Raw genomic sequence first — 18,314 nt, 5'->3', positions numbered from 1 at the left:
TAACGCCTCTCTCGTCTTCTTTATCGAAATCTCTCGATCGTCTTAAAGCGTCTCGTCGATAAATAAACGTGAAATGAGAAAAATCAGAGAAATAAAGAAAAAAAAAATATATATGTTTCGTTCTCTGGGGGAACATTTTTATTCATTTCGAGGGGAGAAAAAAAAAGAGAAATGAAAATTTTTACCCTCTTAAAAGCAGGATGTCCCTAAAGAACGGATGATAAATACTACCATTATTTTGCTGAATGCGAGATATTCTCTCAGGACCTTTCAGCGTAGGAAGAAAAACAGAAACATTTGCAAGAACGTTTATCGATTCAATGTATTTCATCGCCGGGTAGTAAGAATTGTTGAGACAAATTTATAACACGTTCTTGTTAGAACAGACACACACCGCCTAATTCCATCGTCAGTTTCATCGTTCGCTTTCGGGAAATAATTCGTTTACATTCATCTTTCGTTCAACTTTGAAACGTTTACTCGCGAGTTACAGTTTTTCGACCGTGGTAAAAAGAAAATTTAATTTGTTACTCTTTGATACTACTTTACCATCGCGTTTGATGTCGCACCACGGTTCGGCCAAAGTTGTTAACCACGCCCTCTATTCCTTCAAATTCTCTACTAGTCGTTTGAAACGTTTGTGATTAAAGAGGCCGGTTTTCATCAATGCCGATAAAAAAGGACAATGTCTTTATGGAATTACGGTTTTCCCCCAATTTATTAGTCATTGAAAACGTACGTATTAATAACAACGGCGCGTAAATATCGAGAAAATAATCGAGTCGAAATAATGAATAAAGAATACCTTTCGATAAAAAAAAAATAAATAAATAAATATGAATATCGAAAAATTTACTTGGACCAAACGGAATGAAATTACTTTTTGTAAAAATTGCGGGGAACAGGAAAAGCGTAATTAACAATCGGTATTGTTGGGCGGAACGATGCATCGAAAAAGGAAAAAAAAATTGATATTTATGCCAAGGGACCCGATTCTCCCTTGTTCAAATACGATGTAACGGAAACAACATCGATATCGCGCAGCCTTTAGGTGCCAACTAGCTATCCGAATTACCATTTAAACGGATTCGCATTGTTCCTGGCTACCCGTTGTTCATAGTTGGACTATGTTTTCACGGATTATAGAGACCGACACGGACACTGTTGTTTCTCTCGAATTTAATGGAAACCGTCGTGGAATAGACGGAATAATTTAACGTCCCCTCCTTGTAGAAAACTAATCGCAATTATCAAGAGTCTAAATTCTTTCTTTCGCCAATTAAAAGATTTCCCTTGACCTTAGCGGGAATTTTGAATCGTTTTCGTTCTAAGTTTGAACAGAAAAATGAAATTCAATTTTTGGATTCAGCGATGCCAACGTGGCCGAAATTTTCTCCGCTTGCCCCTAAATTTTAAGAGCTATTCAATTTACCGGGTAAGAAAGTGGAAACTTTTTTACGAACGTCTAGAAAAAGTGCTCATTTCGTTTAATTTTAGATAGAACGTCTTGAAGAAAAGAAATTACAATTATTGCGTAAAATCATTATTACGTAATCACAATTATTACGTAAATTCTTTCATGCCAATTAAAAAATTTCCTCAGAGAGAATTCGTTCGAATTTTGGATTCGAAGAAATTTTCTCCTCGTGCCGGACCCCCTAAATTTTCAGAGCTTCATTATTATTATTATTAAATTTTTTCCTGTCAATTAAAAAATTTTCTTTAACTTGAGATGGAATTCTTTTTCGTTCGAATTTTGGATTCAAAGAAATTTTCTCCTCGTGCTGGACTCCCTAAATTTTCAAAGCTTCATTATTATTATTATTAAATTTTTTCCTGTCGATTAAAAAATTTCCTTTAATCTCAAATAGAATTCTTTTTCGTTCGAATTTTGGATTCGAAGAAATTTTCTCCTCGTGCCGGACCCCCTAAATTTTCAAAGCTTCATTATTATTATTATTAAATTTTTTCTTGTCGATTAAAAAATTTCCTTTAATCTCAAATGGAATTCTTTTTCGTTCGAATTTTGGATTCGAAGAAATTTTCTCGTGTCTGACTCCCTAAATTTTCAAAGCTATTCAATTTATCGGTTAAGAAAGTGGAAACTTTTTTATAAATTAGCAAAAATGCTCGTTTCGTTTAATTTTAAATAACTCTTGTAGAAAATCAACCGCAATTATTACGTCTGAACTGTTTCCTGCCAATTAAAAAATTTCCCTCAAATCTGAGAAAATTGATTAATCCCGAAGAGAATTCGTTTTCGTTCGAATTTTGGAAATTTTCTCGTGCCGAGCCCCCTAAATTTTCAGAGCTATTCAATTTATCGGGTAACAAGGTGAAAAGTTTTATATAAACGGCGCCGCCTCCTTTCGGCGCAATCTAGAAAAATGCTCGTTTCGCTTAATTCTCGGATCGTGTGCGCACAATGAGGGACAGAAGAAGAGAAAGGGGGGAGGAGGTGGTATATCGATCGATATATCGTAACAGAAAACGTTCCATCCGTCTCATCATCGTTCTCCCCCCCCCCCTCCCCCATCCATGATCGCTGCCCACTTTATTTAACCTTAGCAAAGCATTGAAATCCTTTCAACGATGAAATCTTTTAGATGGTTGATCTTTTCCAATCGTCCTCTTACATTTTTATCCCCGTCGGGATATCAATTTTATTCTTCCATTTCAAAAGAAGAAAAGAAAAAAAAGGGAAGAGTGGCTCGCAAAAATTAAATTTCATCCGTGCCACGTATGGCGAATATATTTTATTTATTATTTTATTCACTACAACTCTGCGATTTCTCGTCGAGGGAAACGAAAGACAAAAGATTATGCACTCGATATATGTATATATATCGAGATAGGTACAAGTTAGATACAACAATTTCTGCGTTTCACAATATTTTCTCTTGTTATTAATTACAATTCGTTCATTGTTACATGACACGAGTATAAACGAACTCCTTCTTTTACGATCACTTTTTTTTTTTCCTTTTATTTTCAATAATCGCACGAGAATTTTTACAACCGATTCGATCACGATTACATCCGTCGACAACTTCAATTTTGATCATACGCGGCCAACGAATATTCAAAATATTTCCGAGTGGATCGTTCACAGGTCGTCAACGTTGCAAATTGTATTCGCCAAGCTGACGGTGGGTGAGATTAACGTGGACGAAAAATCCGCCAGTTGTTTCGCCTTTCGCGAAGATTTCACATTGGATTTCCTCGAATTTCTCCTTTTGCTTCTCAACGAGTAGAAGCTTCGAGATTTCGTCTGATACGTGGACGGCAAAGGCAATTTGGCGAATCTCAATGCGATGCGATTAGCACGGTTTAACTCGTTGCTAGTGGGAAGATAGTACTGCCTTCTGTACTTTCTCAGTATCCCATATTCCAATCCTCTTTTCAGAACTGCCTTCACCTGCAATTGTCCATTCACCGCCTAAGATCAAGCAAGTTTTCGAAGCTTAACCCGATAAAAATCGAATTAAAATTAAATATTTACATTATATATATACATATATGTAAAACGCGTAATATAAAAGAGAAAGAGAGAGAGAGAGAAAACTCTCGGCGAAAACAAATTTCTCTTTTATAAATAAAATTCGAAATTCTAATTCGAATTCGAACGCTTTTCGATTTGAACGTTAGAAGGATGATAAAATGCATGACGAAACGGAAACAACGACGAGCGATCCAACCTGTTCATTTTTTATTCGAGCGCGTTGCGATTTTCGAGCAAGGAGGGACAATATAATGATCGCGGTAACTTCATATACACCCGGTTGAATAATTGGGAATAATCGGCGAATAACAGAGGTTTAATAATCATCTCCGATGACAATGTATCACTCACTTGCCGTTTAACCTTATCATCGTTCATTTCAGACACGTAACTGATATAACCGATAATTTTGCTAGGCGTCGACCCCTTCGTCTCTCGTAGATCCTGTATAGCGGAGACTACCAACGCCGCGATTTTCGTAGGCAACACTTTTCGCCCCTTTCTGTTCCCCGATCTTCTCCCGATCCTCGGCCTTATTTTTCGGCTCATCTCGTCGACCAATGGCACGAGACGGTGACGAGATATGAACTCGCGCTGGCCGGAATCCGAATTGAACCGCACGCCCGAGTCGCGAATGATGGGGAGGGGGAGGGGAGGGGGGGAGAGTCGCGCGTGAATGAAGAAACTTGAAATTTTGCGGGATCAAAAATCGTTCAAAAAAAAAAAATATATCGAGGTTGCGTTGGTCGCCGGAACACGGAGAATTTATTTATTCGCAGATAGTGGAAATATCGTTTGGACGGACGTTCGTTTGTTTCGACCAACGAACCGTACTTAACTTCATTCGTGCGTTCGGGCGCGTTGTGTGACGCGAAACGTTGGAGTGGGAGGGGCGAAGAGAGAGAGAGAGATAGACAGAGAGAAGGGAGAGGGGGAAAAAATTGATCGCGTCCGGCCGGGAACGGCGTGAAAATATTTACGAAATCTTGGCCCGTTTGGCGACTCGACATCGACGATAAAAAGGTGGAACGGATCGTAATTACGGAAAAATGTAAATTTACCGTGACATTTTATTCGCCGAATCGAGCAAGCATTTCAAAATAGCGATGAAAGCGGGAGCCGGTTTAATCGTAATTATCGGCGGCTGACAATCAACGATAATTAGCGGCAACAGAAGTTGGACGCGATCGCGCCGATGCGTTACCAACATACTGGCGCCTCTGCGCAGTTCCCCGCAATTAATCGAAATTCAAAACAGCCTTTTCGACTATCGCGCCTGAATTCGCATCGTTATTTCCCCCGCGATCGATCGTTGTTTCCACCGTTTTCATCGCGTAATAAGAATATTAAGGGGGAGCTTTGGGGAACGGGCTTTTCGCTGAAAAATATATGATTAATAATGGAAGATTGATTAAAAAGAAGGAGAAACAAAAAACGTTTAATCTCCGCTTGTTTTTCCCTCTCGTTATTTCGATCTATTTATAAAAAAAAAAGGAAAGAAAGAAAAAGAGAGAAGGTGAAATGAAAATGTTTGGAAAAATAAAGTAGATTCGTAACACATCCGATAACACATCAAATATCGTAAAATTTGGGCAATTAACCCGTTGAAATAGTAACTAAATTAAAAAATTTCGAATAAAGCGATACTTTAACTAATCACTTATCGAAATAACATTTATTCGACAGATATCGACGGTCGGTCGTTTCCCAATTACGATTATTCGCGGTAAATTATCCAAGTAACTTTATTCTTAACTTTACCCATTAACTTTTTCCCATCAAAGCCCAACAAACGATACAACATTTCGTTGCTGCGAAATATATTTTTCGAGTTACAATTTTATCGCTGGATGGATCTCGCTTATTATTCCGAGCGTTTCAAATTCCATTTTAAAATATCGATCGGTTAGCAGGTACGTACATTTCAAACACCGTTCTCAAGCTTGGGACATAGTTAAGTAAAGTTACCCTCGGTCGACAAACAGTTTACGAGGCGTCGAGTTTATACCGATGAATTGTTTACGTTTCGACCGATCCGCGCGACACAGTCGAGGACCTTGAGAATTTGTAGCAGGCTCGAGCAGCCATCTGGTATCGAAAAGTACGTTTCTTTTTTCGAGAGTGGACGACGAAATTGACGAGACTACGACAGAAAATCGACTCGAATATCGTTAACGATCTCGTCTCGTTCCTTCTATCCGATTGGATAGATAGAGCTACGCCGTGTAATTAATTTTAAGAAATCCTTAACCTGTATAAATATAACCAAACGTAAACAACACGCGTTAAGAGATCGCGCTACAGGCGATAAATATTTACTAATTTTCTTGGCCGCATTTTCGGACGTGCAGATATATTTTCTTGAAAAATATTAAGGTATCCTTAAAGGTATCTTTAAAAATGTCGCCAAAAAAAAGTGATTTGATAAATCACTTTAAATAATAATATTTCAATATGCTTCTAAAAATACCGAAGATATACAAGTTAATAATTTACTTTCTCGTTCAATGATCGCTCGGTAGTAATTACTTATATTAAACATCTTGCAAAATAAAATTAGTTATACGTGCATTTAGATATCAAGACAGTCACGATTTGCGAACGAAACGTGACTCGACGTGTGTTGACCGACATTGTTGTTATTTATGTCACGCGCTATTGCAATTAAAATGGTAAGGCAAGAACTTAATCACCCTTTTATACTCGTGGCTCGATAAGACTCGTCGTGCGGCGTTACGTGCAAATTAGTTTCCGTCAGGAGTAGAGGGTTGGGGTTCGAGTGTTGATACGCGGACACGTCGTTACGACCTGTTATCAAAACGAGTCTCGCGTGCGCCCTTCTAATTTGTCGGTTTAAAAATCGTACAACCCAATCCTGAAGGATTATTTTTATACGAGAAATCATCAGATTGGTTATTTTTTTTTTTTTAATATAAAGCTGAAAATTGGAATCGCACTCAATTTAAGATATCGTACAAAATTATTTGGACGATCGTCGAACGAGTATTACCGCTCGTTGTTGTTTTTAAAACATCTGGAAAAATATATTTTCCAGCCGAGTAAATTGAGCGTAATTCCTTCAACGGAGAGAAAGGGAAATACGACGACAGAGGTGGAAATATCCCGTCGAATTCGAGGATATCGAAAACGTTACCATGCCACGAAAGGCAAACAAACGCTTGTGAATAACAAAATGTATAAATATGTAAATGTTGACGTGCCAAATTTTATCCTCGAATCTATAACAAATCTTCCCTCCCAATTTTTACCGACCAAATTCCTTGATTTCTCCGTTCCTTCGTTTCGCTCCCCTTCACGATCCCCTCAAGAACGTGTCGAAGCCAGACCACCTTGCTTTGATGTAATCTTAAAAAAAATCTTAAAAAATCGCCTGAACATCGAACTCGAATGAACTCGTTTTGGAAAACCCTGGAAGCAGTGTGAGCGGTTTATCGATTAAAAATCCGCCGATTTTCACGATCTCGTTGGATTAAAAAGACTTTTTCGATGGGTGAATATCGATCGAGGGCGGCTTCTATTTCTGCGCAGTTCTTTTCCTCGATTGAAACCAGTCAGACTGGAAATTGGAGAACGAAAAAAAAAAAAAAAGAAGAAGAAGGAAAAAGGCACGATACGCGAGGCGAGCGTTATTACAGTGATGGAACGTTGCCTTCTTATCGAGTCCTCTCGGCGGGAAAAGGAAAGCGAGAGGGAGAGAGAAGAAACGGAGGGAAACGCGTGATAAGTTTCATGGCTAATAAACACCGGTGGGTTGCAAATTAACGAACAACGGTGTTTTGAACCCGATATCTGAAACGACACGCGACACCGGCTATTTGCATAGGGTTGCAAATGCAAACGGGAAAATCTCAATTCCGCGCGAGAGAGATTGGAGAATAGCTAGGACGCGATTTCTGCTCTTGGTTGATTCGATTTCGTCGTATAATCGTCTTGAGTCGATAAAAAAGAAAAATAAAAAGAAAAATAAATAAAAAATATAACATGATAAAGGGATGTAAAAAATTTCATATATAATTCTGAAACAGCAGCACGAATTAATATCGGTGTAGCAGCTTTCGCAGCAATATCTCGCAGCAATTTGCCGGTTATTTGCAGAATGAAAATAATGGACAAATAAAAAGTAACGCAGCAATTTTGAAATGTTAGCGAGACGATGATAACGATTTTTGGCCGACCATCGGCTAACAATTTTTAAATATTTATCCTTTTTTAAAATCCACTTATCGTGTGTAAAAAGAACGTAACAGATATATGGCGGCACGGTGTTTACGTATTTACGAGTAAATATGCAGGAATATTTGCGAATGTAGCTACGTTTCGACTCTCGTTGCTCTCTTTCTCCGTTTTCCAACGGGAGAATACAATTTTTTTCTTACGATCTCATTTTTCCCCATGCAAATTCTTTTAAATTTTTACGGTTTAATTTTATAGTCGAACTAACTAAATTGAAGTAAGAAAAAATATAAGGGAAAAATGGAAAGGTCAACACGGCCAGTGTTACGTGGATTTCGAATTAAAAAGTTCGTATTTCGTTCAAATTGATTATGGTGGTGTACTCGAGTCGAATAAATAGAACGAAATTAAAGTTTCAATTGGAAGAGAAAGAATAAAATAATTGAAAATATATTATGTACTATAGCTTAAAATTATATCCCTTTTCATAAATAAGAAAAAACGATTCTCTCATTTTTCTCCGCGCAAATTCGTTTAAATTTTTACGCTTTAATTTTATAGGAAGAACTAATTAAGTCGAAGTAAGAAAAAATACAAGGAAAAATGGGAAGGCCAGTGTTAACGTGACCAATGTTACTGGATTTCAAATTTAAAAATCTCGTTCGTATTTTATAAATTGATTATGTCGAGTATAATCGTGTCGAATAAATGGAAGAAAATTAAAGTTTCAATAGGGAGAGAAAGAACAAAATAATTGAAAATATATTACGTACTATACCTTTCATTCGTATACCTTTTTTCACAAATAAGAAACGGCGAGACGATTTCTCTCATTTTTCCACCACCTCGAAAATTCTTTTATTCATCGTGACGAAGTTTGAAACCGTTGTTACCATTCCTCTCGCGAAATTTCCCTTCCGGTATATTTAAGCGGACTGAGATGAAACAAGGTTAAAAAAAAAAAAAAACGAGAATCGAGATAAGGCACGTAACCGGCCAACTTGTGAAAATTCCTTTAAAAACGTTAAATATTAGAGCGAGTCGCGTAACGAGAAGACGATGCGGCGCTAGATTACGTGGCACGAGAGAAACGATAAAGAGTTATTAACGCAAACGTCGCGACGATAATTAAAACGATGACCATTAAAAAGCGTATTATTACACACGAAAGAAGTATATCGTTCTTAATCGATCGATCAATTTTCTTCTTTCTATATTTTTACCAAATGTACTCTCGATTCTTCTCGAAAATCGAAATAGGAAACAAAATGAAACCACTTCAAATTCCCTTTTCGTTTATATATAATCTCGATTATTTACTCCTTCTCGTAGTTAAGTTGAAACTCGCTCCTTTTGCTCAAGATTTTAAGATCGAAGTGTATCAAGTTTTCTTAACGTCAGCGTGGTCGAAATCTAAAGGGAAACAAAAAGATGGGGAGAAAATGTCGTTAACAACGTCCTTCTCCCCTCCTTTCTCTCTTCGCGAAATAACATCGCGAAAGCAGCGCCGTCGCGTCGTTCTCGCAAACTTTGTTTCCAGCTTATAAAACGTTACGATTATTATCCACGAGTCTTTTTCTCGCGCAGTCAAGTCGTTTAAAACGCGGTGTTGCCGCGTCGCGTACAACATTTTCGAGAGAATTTATTATTAAAGATCGAAAGCGGGCGACAAGCGGGCAGGTGACTATCGGCGAGAAAACTGACTTGTTAGGTGCTTTATCGTTTAATATTCCAAGGAAGAAGTAGAAGAAAGTAGGGAACGGTGGCGTTATTGCTCTCGTTAAATCTAACGGACCGAGCTAATTATGCAAGTGGCGATGGTGGTGGGTGAATTATTCGCGGGGCAAAGCGTTGGCCCACGCGAGAAAATTTCAACTGTGTTTTCTACTCCTCGACCTTCCTTTCGAGTTCTCGTTCGCGTTCCATTGTACGCTTTAAATTGTACGCCTATGTTCACGCAATTCGGCTTCGAGATCATTTTATTACCAATTTCGAATCGCAAAGATTATCGATACGACGTTAAACCAATATTGTCTCTTATTTATCGATAGGCAAACAGTTTTATTCGTCGATAAACGTATTCGCAACGCGGTAGGAAAAATTGTCGGTATATTCGGAACCGCAACGACGCTTCCGTTCCTATTTTTTCATTTTTCTTCATTTCTCTCGTTCTCATTCATCTACGACGATACGTATAGTATATAATACGTATATATATATATATATCGAGCTTGAGAAATGGAACTTCTATTTCACCTTGCTTCTCTCGATTTCTCGCATCGGTCGAGGAAGTAAGGTTTGGCCGAAAAGGAGGATCAATTAATCTCTGGTTCCCAGAAACGACGTCTGGAAATGGAACGTGGAAGATCGAGCGTGTACACGGTTGGACGACTCTGGTTGACGAATAATCGAGGGGGGTAAGAAGGGGGTAAACGACACGGCAACGATATTCGACAAAGCAGCGTGATCCCGTGAGTAGTTGTTCGAGAGTCGCCACGATCTCTCTCTCTCTCTCTCTCTCTCTCTCTCTCTCTCTCTCTCTCTCTCTCTCTCTCTCTCTCTCTCTCTCCTCCTCGAAAGAGATGGTATTCGATTACGCTGCATCCAAACACGGTCGGTGAAAAGCCACTTATAGCGGATACAAACGCCATTGTACACACAGCGGGGAGGTAAATAAGTTCGAAGAAACGGAGAAGCTTCCACAGGGTCAACGTTACAACCCGTACTATTGTGGCGGACGTCAACAACCCGTGCAACTTTATATCGCGTGATTCAATTACCACCGCCCACCCGTCCCACATCCTTTTACCTCTTCCCCCTCTCCGGATTCACCCACCTAACCGAATGTACGAATCGTCTATGAGAAGAAGCGTGAAACGAGAGGGCGCAACAACCTTTCAACCGTCGGGCGTTGCAGCTCCCTTTAATTAGCGAGAGCAGAATCGTGGCTCGCGTAACGACTCGCTTTCCGTCTCCCTCGCTCCCACGTGTATTCGTCTCCTTCGTTCGATTTTTATCTAATCGTAAATTGTAGCTCCGCTCTTTATTTATTTATTTACTTTTTTTTTTTTTGTTTAAACGCATATTTCGACCTCTCATATGAGAGAACACTTTCGTTTTAATATTTAATATCCTCCAGAGAGGATATTGTTTATATATCGTGTAAAAGTGCGGCTCGTATATTTTATGCGCGAATCGGATACAGCGCTGTTTCGATTTTCGTTCTTTTCTCCCTTTTTTGAACCCAGCTCAAGGCATCCACGCGACACAATTTATTCCTATTTTTCCTTTATCGAATATATGTATCCTAATGGAAAGTATCCATCTCCGTTCCAATATTAAACAAACTATTTTTGTATTCTTAAAGGATCGAATATAAATTCCGTAATTCTTGTGGAATTTAGTTCGTGATCGGAGAATAAGGTTCTCTCCAGGAAACAGATTTTCTAGAAATTCGAGTTCCACAAGAGTTTAATATATTTTTACGTGATAATTAATATACATCGTATATTTATGCGTGTTCCATTTTGTTCCTTTTTTGAACCAAGAATGGTAAAACGACTTACATTCACGTAATACAGTTTATTTCTATTTTTCCTTTATCAAACATATTTCTTGCTTTTGGTCGAATCATTTCACGATCTCTTCCTAATAAACAAAGTCTATTTAGAGGATCGTGCATAAATTGCACACTTCTCCCCTGCTCCAATATCAAACAAACGTTTATTATTTCTTTCACAATTTCACAATTTAATAGATATACCATATATCGATCGAAATAGTAGAAAAATCGAACGCGATCGCCCATGTTTTCTCGTATATTGAAAAGAAAGGGAAGGAAGAGGAGAAGGAAGAGGAGTAATTTGGGAGATTCGCAATCAAATCGTTCCCTAATAAAAAGCATCTTCCTCCCCAATATCAAACAAACTATTATTCTTTCTTGCCGTTACTTTTCATCTAATCACTTCACAGTCTAATAGATATACACATCATATATCGACACAAAAATCGTCCTCGTTTTCTCGTACATCGAGCAAGGGGAGGGGAGAGCAGTTTGGGAGCGCGAATATCGGTGGTCGGCCATCGACGGTGCGTTAAAGCGGCACCGTTTCGCTGCTCGATCTTTAACAAGCCGCGACGTCTAGAACGTGTGTGTGTGACCGATGCCCGGGAGAAGGAAGGCAAAACGAAGGCGACGTTGCCGCGATGGAACGGTATCCATGCGGAATTGCCGGCATTCCGAAGGATCACACTTGGATTGCGCAATTTCCACGCGAGCTCGTAATCATGCGATCGGACTTACTCGAACGCAATTGATCCGCGGCTAATGGCTGCGCCCCGCCGATGTAATACGATAACAATAGTGCACGTCTGCAGTGGCTCGTCGTGGATCGAGCATTAGAGATCGTAAAATTATTCTATTCCATCCTCGTCCGTTTTTAAGAAGAATCCTTCCCGTGAATCAGTCTTTAAAATTCGAAAATTTTCTATCTGCGTAAATGCGGGCAAAAAAGAAATATTCTTTTAATATCGAATCGAGTTTTCGATCGCGTGCAAATAAAAATATCCTAATATTTAATCGAGTTTTCTACGTTTCGATCGCGTACAAAAAAATTTTCCAATATCGATTCGAGTTTTCCACGTTTCGATCGCGTGCAAATAAAAATATCGAGTTTTTCACGTTTCGATTGCGTGCAAATAAAAATTTTCCAATATTGATTCGAGTTTTCCACATTTCGATCGGGTGCAAATAAAAATATCGAGTTATTCACGTTTCGATTGCGTGCAAATAAAAATATCCCAATATCAAATCGAGTTTTCCACGTTTCAATCGCGTGCAAAAAAATTTTCCAATATCGATTTGAGTTTTCCACGTTTCGATCGCGTGCAAAAAAATTTCCCAATATCGATTCGAGTTTTCCACGTTTCGATCGCATGCAAATAAAAATATCGAGTTTTCCACGTTTCGATTGCGTGCAAATAAAAATTTTCCAATATCGATTCGAGTTTTCCACGTTTCGATCGCATGCAAATAAAAATATCGAGTTTTCCACGTTTCGATCGCGAATTCGAAATTTTCCTAATCCTCGAATTACCTTACTCGTCGAGTGGATCGGTCGAATTCACAATAATATCTTTTCTCTTATTAATAGGGCAGTATAGGGAGTGATTAATGCGACAATACTGTTAAATTAATCTCTATCGGTGTACGAAATCGATCGAAAACCGCCGAATCGGCCAAAACGATCGGGCGTAATGGGTCGGCCGCGCGAAACGCGCGGCCATTGCGCGGCGATAATTCATTCGGATTCGTTCCGAAACGCCGTTATATCTTCGATCGGCCGTTATCAATTTTCCGGATGCAGATAATCTCCCCTGCCCCTTCGCGGAGGTCATCATGCGCCCTCAAGACGAATCTCGTAAAGGATTCACAGATCCTATAGTAGAGGAGAGTTAGAGTTCGTGAGAGGAAGGAACGCAAACGAAAACTAGTTTCCCCCTCTTATCCGGGCAGACGACGTCGTGGCTCGTTGATACTTTAATTTTGCGCGGAGGGGTGGGGCTCTTTGTGGCTGTGGTGTGCCAACACTGGCTGACAAACGGAGCAACTACTTGCGACGCGCCGCCCACCACCTTCCCGTTCCACGGGCCAAGCTTAATTGTTTGTTTGCTGCGACGATTGTCGCTGGTTGGAAAGTGGAAAGTTGGCCTCGAATAACTCGAACGAAACAAGGGAAAAAACGAAGACTCGGATTTTAATTCCTCGACCCGTGATCCAATCTTCTGCGTTAAATTTTAAAGCAAACGAGATCGCTCGTCTCTCGTTGCGACCGACTTTTTTCTTCTCTCTCTCTCTTTCTGTTCCCACTTTCCGTTCGTCGAATCGACGAATCTTCGGAACAATTTGTATTGCTCGCTGGTGGAAAGAAGTCTCGCAGGGCGGATTCTTCGATCTATCCTACTTGAGACGCTTTGTCCGAAATGCTGACACCTGCATACCGGTAGAAGAGCTATTAGTTCGAGTAGATAAGAGAATAGGTTTACGAGTAATCCTCGCTTTTCCGATCCTTCTTCGTTCGAAAAACTTCAAGCTAAAATTTTTTAGTTTCTTATTTTCACTTATCTACGTATTACTCGTGGAACTCGATATTCAACAATCCGGAAGAAAATGTTTCATATTTTTGCGTTGCGGAAGAATAGAGAGCGAGGTAAGAATATTTCGTATTTTTGGAAAGGAAAATATCACGGTTGAAAATGGCGGCTGATGCGGAATTATATATCGTTCACAAGAGAGATTCTTCAGATTTTATTGTCTGAATCAGTAGATCTATAATTCGAACAATCAAAATCGTAAAAATTATTTTCACTTATCGAGTTATGTTAGGATAATCATCGAAAACTATTTATATTGTCTTAACTACTCGAATGCGAGATTTATAAATTAAACCATCAAGTTACAATTATTAGCCAACATTATGGAAACAAAAATGCGACTTCTATTCAGGAGCAGTGACCGGGTCCTTGTCTCGAGAAAAGGTCTCCACCAAGAAAATTCATGGGTCGTAAAACGAGGATCAGGCTCTTAAACTCGTAAAAATAAGGATCTCGTTTGGTTTTCTCGATCCGTCGAGCTGGGCCGAGTGCCAGGCCCGCCGAATTTTTCACCTTCGCGCTATAATTTTAACGCGACCGCTAAACACCGACTCTCGTACATCGATTCCCCTCGTTTGTCGTTCAAGCCCCCCACTCTCTCGTTATTTGCCGCGCTTTGCTTGAACGCATGCCAAAGCGATACAGAAGGGACGCGATAGCATCGGATTAGAACGTCGTAACCCGCGTTGCGGTCGAACAGTTTCTTCCTCGAGAGACAGAGAGAGAGAGAAAGAGAGAGAGAGCGAAACTGTTGGCTCCGGCCAAGTAAAAATTATATTTACGATATTGTATACGCGATCATTCTTATCGAATATTATAATCGAGGCTTTCGAAATTCAAGGAAATTTAGAACGAAACGAAATGAAATTTATTTTGTCAAAATTCGAGGAATTGTGTATTAAATGTTATAATCGTACGAGCTTTTCGAAGGAAATGTAGAAAAAAATATATATAAAATATAAAAAAAGGAAATCTATTCGAAGTTTGGATTCGATTCGTTCGACGAATTGTGTATTAATATTGGCGGGAGAAAAGTTGCGAGATCGTTATATAATCATGCGAAATTCAAATATAGAAAAACGAAACGAAATTTATTCTGTCAAAGCTCGAGAAATTGTACATTAATTATAATCGTGCGATCATTTCAAAATTTAGGAAATGTAGAAAAATATATATATAAAATATATTTATATATATAATATAAAATATAAAAAAAAAGAAATCTATTCTGTCCAAGTTTGGATTCGATTCGTTCGATGAATTGTGTATTAATATTGGCGGGAGAAAAGTTGCGAGATCATTATATAATCGTGCGAAATTCAAATATAGAAAAACGAAACGAAATTTATTCTGTCGAAAGCTCGACGAATATTAATATTGAAAAGTTGGGACACCGAAGGTAATTTAAAAAACGAAAGGAAATCTATATTATCGAAGTTTGGATTCGATTCGTTCGACGAATTGTGTATTAATATTCGCAGAAGAAAAGTTGCAGGCAGAGCACGGAGGCGAGCGCAGCACGGAAGCGTGCGTAACGAGAACAGAGTGAAAGAGGGTCGTAGAGGCTGGCACTAGAGGGTCGAGGAAAGAGCACTCTAATCCAAAAACAGAATCTCCAGAGACACGGTTCTCGCGCGTGATATCCGCGATAAGAACCGTGACTTCTCGTTATTTCTTAAAATAATAAATTCCTTGTTTCTTCCTCGTCTTCCTCCTCCTCCTCACCATTATCTTAATCGATCGAAACTAACGAATATATACCATGGAAATAAATTTGAATTTTTCAATATAGAATGTTTTTCAGGATGTATGTACGAATAAAATTATAAAATCATTTAATATATAATTACTTAAAGGTATTTGTTTGTATTGGTGAACTCTAGACCGTGGACAAAATTAAGTGGACACGTAGAGAGTTTCGCATTAACGAAAAAACAATGTAAACAAACATTGAGATGACCTTCCAAATGTATCGAGTCGTCAGTATTCGTAAAGTCTTCGTAGTGAAAACTTTGATATTAAATAAATATGTCTAATAAAAGTTTGTGCTCAGTTATAGAAAGCTAATTGTCTCTGAAAATAATAAAAGTTGTTCGAAAATATGTTTTTATGAATATTGTTCGTAAAATTTATAATAAAAATATTTGGAATATTTGGAACACGATAATTTATGGTCGAGGACGGAAACGTAACACAAGCGGGTTTAAAAAATTAATACAAAGAAACGTTTAAATTTCGCTAAAAAGCTATATAAATAAACCGCTATCGTTCTGAAAACAAATAATTTAGAATGACTAGAATAAATTTGAATTGTTAAATAAGAAAAAAAGAGCACGAGTATGGAGAAAACCAAATGGACCTTTTATCGACTATCAAATATGAGGAGGATCAATATGGACTCATTTTTCGTGGAGTCGAAAATCTATAGGTGATATGAATGCAGATAAATATATTGATATCCTGAATAAAAATTTAGAGAATCAATTTTAAAAATGAGCCTCAATAAGAAACGTTACAACAAGCAATTTTCTGCAAAACTGCAAAATAAAGATTCTGGAATGCCCTCCACGTAACCCAGATATTAATCCGATAGAAAATTTTGTAGACTATATTGGACGTAGAAATTCCTTTAGAAAAACGTACTAATAAACGAATATTTTCGGAAGAATTGAAAATTCAACAAATTGACAAAAATGACTTAGTAAAACTTGTTGAAAGCAATACCAAACCAAATATCAATAATCTTTACTTATATACATAGCGTATTCAATTTTATCCACGCATGCAATTTTGCTTCGTTTCGTATAAATGATATAAATTATACTTGAACTTTAACGTTTCGCGTTTCATTATTATATTTCGTTAACTTCGTTAAAGCTCGAACGAATCAGACGTGTCCACGCGATTATGTATAAAACAATACAAAGAGAGGATAATATAGAAGAAAGGGAAACGCAAACGCATATGGGAGAAAATTGTAACGTAGTTCTCTCTCTCTAATTCGCGATCCGTCCGTAAGGGAATAAGCCAGGGATTTCGTGTCCTTTTCGAGGGAGAATATAAACGGGCGGTGGGGAGTGGTGGGAGTATATCCGATACCGAGAGACGAGAACGTTCTCCCTGGCGACGATAGTGGCGTGACGGTTGGAGGAGCGTCGCAATTCGAACGGCGCTAATGGTGGGAGGAGGAGAGGAGGAGGGGGGTCAGAGAGCCACGGTACACACGAATACATTTGCAAGCATGAACCGCGAAGCGAACGGAGAGGAGAAGCCCTGGCCAAATACCGGACGAACAGTGTGGCGTTTCTAGCGTTTCTAGCGGATCCATCGACTGACTGGGTGGACTCGAGTCGCGGGAATATGCGGCGGCCGCGACTCGTATTCGCTGCCTCCTGTCCATTACCCGCGCGCCCGCTCTTTCGAGAAAATCCGGCCAGGAGATATTGTTGCTTCTGCTATCGATCAGCCCGACAATTCGAACGATAATTCGACGTGTGACGGATGACGCTTTTCTATTCAACGTTTTTTAATGGGATTTTTTTCTTCTTCTTCCAAGCCTATCTATCATTTTCATTTTCAGAAATTAATCACGGATTCCCCCGATTCTCTCGCGTTTGTTTCGCTGGAGGAATTCGTAAAATTCATCGATCCGTTTTTATCGAAACGAGAGAGGGGGGAGCTCCTTCCATCCGAGACAAAAAGTTTCTTCGTTCCTCGTCTTTCGACGGGAGGAAAGGGGGGAGAGGCGAAAGTTTGAGGGAAGGGGAAGGGGAAAAACACGCGTCCAGCCACGTCCAACTTTTTTCCAACGCGCTGCACGCGAAAGACGCGAAAGATTGTTGCTCGAGTCGCCGTTCCACCTAGCGCCCCTCTCCCCTACTCCCGCGAGGATTCGATCGTGGAAATTCGGATCGAGTCGCGATTCCACGACTCGGCCATGATCTCCACCATAGACGGAAGACTCTAAATAAGATTATGGATCGCGCGCATGCTCTCCGCGTTCCGATTGGCTTCTTGTCTATTTACAAGAGTCGTGAACAGAGTGCCTCGAGCGATCGGGAATTTGTCAAAAGTGCAATCAGGGGAATAAATAACGGTGGGAATAGAGATAGATTTTTCTCTCTCCTCTTCGAAGAGAAGCGTCGGAAAGAGATGGGGAAGGGAGAGGAAGAAGTTGGTAGGTAAGATTGTATCGGACGTATAGAAGAGTTTTCGAGAGAGAGAGACTTCTTCTTCTTCTTCTTCTTCTTCTTCTTTTCGAGAAGGAAGCGCTTTAAGTAAAACATTTCAAAGAAGTACAAGCCTCGGGATTAACCTTCCAAGGATGCCGCTTGAAAAAGTAGAACTTCGCCTCTCCTCCCGTGTATTACCCTTCCTGGAGCGTAATTGGGTCAAGTTTTAGAACGAAAGACGATTAATTTTAACCGTTTGAAGGTGTTGCACCCTATTCGAAGACGAAACGAAA

General features: G+C 39.2%; 2 protein-coding genes across 15 annotated transcripts in view; both read right to left on the bottom strand.

Annotated features, from left to right (window-relative positions):
- The window catches only part of LOC108001085 (TWiK family of potassium channels protein 18), a 223,197-nt gene that overhangs the window by 158,371 nt on the left and 46,512 nt on the right, over positions 1-18,314 (bottom strand). The window contains exon 1 of one of the 14 annotated variants that reach the window (XM_062073117.1): positions 12,000-12,016. The exons of the other annotated variants lie outside the window; for them this stretch is intronic. The gene's annotated coding sequence lies outside the window, so the exon portion shown is untranslated. Of the gene's footprint in view, positions 1-11,999; positions 12,017-18,314 lie in introns of those variants that run through there. 14 annotated transcript variants of the gene reach the window in all.
- On the bottom strand, positions 2,744-5,026 carry LOC108001087 (uncharacterized). Its single transcript, XM_017061941.3, has 2 exons — positions 3,854-5,026; positions 2,744-3,418 (listed from the first exon to the last, which is right to left on the bottom strand). Exons 1-2 carry the CDS (start codon positions 4,049-4,051, stop codon positions 3,107-3,109), a joined length of 510 nt encoding a protein of 169 aa, XP_016917430.1. The 5' UTR covers positions 4,052-5,026; the 3' UTR covers positions 2,744-3,106.

Source organism: Apis cerana, linkage group LG3 (genome assembly GCF_029169275.1).
Source record: "Apis cerana isolate GH-2021 linkage group LG3, AcerK_1.0, whole genome shotgun sequence".
NCBI classification, from domain to species: Eukaryota; Metazoa; Arthropoda; class Insecta; order Hymenoptera; family Apidae; genus Apis; species Apis cerana.
This window is presented reverse-complemented; position numbering and strand designations above follow the sequence as displayed.

Excerpts from the sequence above, each read along its gene's own strand:
- LOC108001087 (XM_017061941.3), bottom strand. The coding sequence starts at position 4,051 with ATGAGCCGAAAAATAAGGCCGAGGATCGGGAGAAGATCGGGGAACAGA. Across the intron at positions 3,419-3,853 it reads ATGATAAGGTTAAACGGCAA|GTGAAGGCAGTTCTGAAAAG; the intron begins GTGAGTGATACA and ends GGACAATTGCAG.